This window comes from Oryctolagus cuniculus, chromosome 1 (assembly GCF_964237555.1).
Source record: "Oryctolagus cuniculus chromosome 1, mOryCun1.1, whole genome shotgun sequence".
Classification (NCBI taxonomy): domain Eukaryota; kingdom Metazoa; phylum Chordata; class Mammalia; order Lagomorpha; family Leporidae; genus Oryctolagus; species Oryctolagus cuniculus.
The window spans coordinates 61,823,955-61,827,200 of NC_091432.1; the positions used below are offsets into that span (position 1 = coordinate 61,823,955).

Below are 3,246 nucleotides of genomic sequence, written 5' to 3' on the forward strand. Positions count from 1 at the left end.
TGCTTACATTTATGATGTGACTGCATCATTATACATTTCAGATCTATTCCTGCTCATATCCATGCTAATGGGGATGACCAAGTCCCTGCATTTAAGCCTGTAAGACAGGTTCTGTTTTCTGGCATCCTTTAGAATGTGGAGTCACAACAAAGACTTTGAAGTAGACCCCAGGCCTTTCTCATGATTTGTTCACCAGCAGGTCTCATGCCTCTTGGATTTTATTTTCTAAAGATAAAATTGTTGTATTTACTATCTTTGTCACGCTTCAGAAATGGATTTGCTATTTAAATCATAACAGTTTGTTAAAATTCTCTGAAGATTGATAAATCTCAGATGGCTATTTTTATTAATACAATGAAAAGCTTTTTATGTTTATGAGATTTTCAGTTTATTGGCAAACATTTTTGGAGGAGCAGAGCAAGTACTTTTCCATGCTTTTGTAAACACACGGCGGATTACCTAGAGATAAACCTTGTCAGAGGCAGACTGAGAAATACAAACTCTGTAATCCCTCTGTCCCTCTACCACCAATATCAAAGGGAAAGTGTCTTTTTTTTTTCCCAGAGCATCCCAGATGACTAGTAAAAGTCAGCCAGCTTCACCCTCTCCAAAAGTGCACTCACAGCAAATGCTCAATTCTCTGTTTTACTGCTGTCTGAAATCTAATAAATTTGCCTCTGATTGTCACCTTCTGTATAGGTAGCTATGAACTACTTCTCATAATTACTGACTGTCTCAATTTTTAACAACTTTATTCACTCTTGGTAGAATTTCTACTTTGGTTATTCTTTAGACCAAATATGTCTAATATGTGGAGTTGGTATTATAAATAGTAATAATGACTTTATAAGAAAGTATTAGAATGGTTGGTGAGAAATAATTAGAATATGATAAAAATTGACCCAATTATTGCAGATGCTACATAGTATACCTTCCAGGAAAATTCTGAGATTTGCATTGTTAACTGAATTTTCCTAAGTTTTTTGAGAAAGGAAATCACCATTCAGTGCAGAATTTAGATGCAACACCAAGGTTTCCTTCAGACACTTTATTCCTTTATTTAGAAAGTGGTTTCTGATGACATTCAGAATCATTCTTTTAAAGAATTATAGACATGGAAAGTAGATTCACAATTGGGACCTGTATATTGTCCCACAGTACTTGTCCTTCTGAATTAGTTTGTATATATGTTCTATTTTGACTGATAAATCATTGACTCTTCAAAGATAAAGGCTGTATTGTCTGTCATTATACTACTAAGATTGAGTACAAATCAGAAACTCAGTAAATGTCTGATGCCATTGGCATTTATTTTATTTCCATCCATAAATAGTGGCTAGAATTTATTTTCTTCCTCCTATATTTACGCCAGCTATCCTGACATTTTTAGGAAGTATTTTGTGGAAAGGGTGAGAACGTACATACCATATCCAAATCTTCCTGATGCTTTTCTGTCACATTTGTTCCTGGCATTCAGTTCAGTCAGTTTTCAGTTTCTTTACTTATAGTCTGCACTCTAACTCCCAAGAAGCCATTAAACACAATTAGCCTTATTTTTAGTTTCTATAGAAACTTGCCTGAATTGTGGTATTAAAAATAATCTCATTCATGCATATGGTTCCTATGTTAAGATGGGGTTGTCCTTTGTAGTTTTCAAGAATTCAAATAAATGTCTTAAAAATGAAGAATAAATTTGCTTTTTAATAAAAGATTTATCTGAATATGTTTTTACAAAAGATGTATTTATTTAAAAGACAGAGTGACAAAGAGGGAGAGAATCACCTTCTATCTGTTGATTCACTCCTCAAATGACTGCAATGGCTGGGACTGGGCCAGGCTAAGGCCAGGAATGCAGAACACCATCTTGTTCTTCCAAGTCGGTTCAAGTACTTGTACCATCTTCCACTTCTTTCCCAAGTGCATTAGGCGAGAGTAATATATGATATGTGGACTGAAATAGCAGGAAAATGCTGTGAGAAAAAAATACCTTTTGCTTTCTTTACAAATTTTTCCAGAGAAACCCCCTCCCGGAATTATGACAATTCCTAAGTACAGTAATGTCAGCAGCTTCTTCTTCATTTTGATGGACCTCCCAGGCCTGGAGACTGCTCACTGCTGGACAGCTATTCCTATTTGCTGCATCTATGTTCTTTCTGTGCTGGGGAACATCACCATAATGCACATTGTCAAGTCAGTACCCAGCCTCCACACACCCATGTACCTCTTTCTCTCCATGCTTTCGATGGCTGACTTGGGCCTCTCAGCTTCCACACTGCCTTCCATGGTAGCTGTCTTCATCCTGGGCCAGAGGAAGATAGGAGATGCAGCCTGCTTTACACAGCTCTTCTTCATCCACACATTCTCGGTCATTGAATCAGCTGTTCTGCTAGCTATGGCTTTTGACCGCTGTGTGGCTATCAGAGAGCCGTTGCGTTATGCTACCATTCTCACATCCAAACGCATTGCAACCATTGGGCTGGCCATTGTGACCCGCAGTGCGGCCCTCCACATGCCCCTGCCTGTACTCCTTGGAAGACTACAATTTGAGCATGTGAGTACTCTGTCTCATTCTTACTGTGTTCATCCTGATGTTCTAAGGCTGTCCACTTCCAGCACCCTTGTGAACAGTGGCTTTGGGCTCTTCATAATGCTCTCCACACTTGGGATAGATGCCGTACTCATCCTCCTCTCCTATGTGATGATTATGAAGACAGTGCTGAGCATTGCTTCCAATGCTGAGCGGCTCAAAGCTTTCAACACCTGCATTTCCCACATCTGTGCTGTACTACTATTTTATACTCCACTAGTTAGCCTCTCCGTCATACATCGTTTTGGGAAAAAGAAGTTACCACCTCAAGTATACATGCTTCTCTCTTATCTGCATTTCCTTATGCCTCCAATGCTCAACCCAATTGTCTACAGTGTCAAAACCAAAGAGATTCGAGTACGCATTCTAAAAATGCTTTACCCAAAAGCACTCTGAGTCACAGGGATTAAATATTGTTGGCAATATCACAGTCCTAGGCTGCTGCCTGAAAACATCTCAGAACAGGAGTGTAGCTTCCATCAAATCTGTCAATCAATTAATCATTTTAAAAACTCTCAATGATGAACATAGTGGTGTTTCTCCAGACATCAGAACTGCCCCTGTACAATAGGGAATATCAGGTTTCTCATTCTGCCAAAGCCAATCTCAACCTTAAAAGATGTGGGTTTTTAGGAAACTCATATCCTTTTAAGAGAACA

The 3,246-nt window shown here is 38.6% G+C and overlaps 1 protein-coding gene across 1 annotated transcript; it reads left to right on the plus strand.

Moving 5' to 3' along the window:
* Positions 1-2,035: 2,035 nt before the first annotated feature.
* Positions 2,036-2,983, plus strand: LOC100351125 (olfactory receptor 51G2-like). The gene has a single exon (XM_002708558.2). The coding sequence runs from the start codon at positions 2,036-2,038 to the stop codon at positions 2,981-2,983; it is 948 nt and encodes a 315-aa protein (XP_002708604.2).
* The last annotated feature ends 263 nt before the right edge of the window (positions 2,984-3,246 follow it).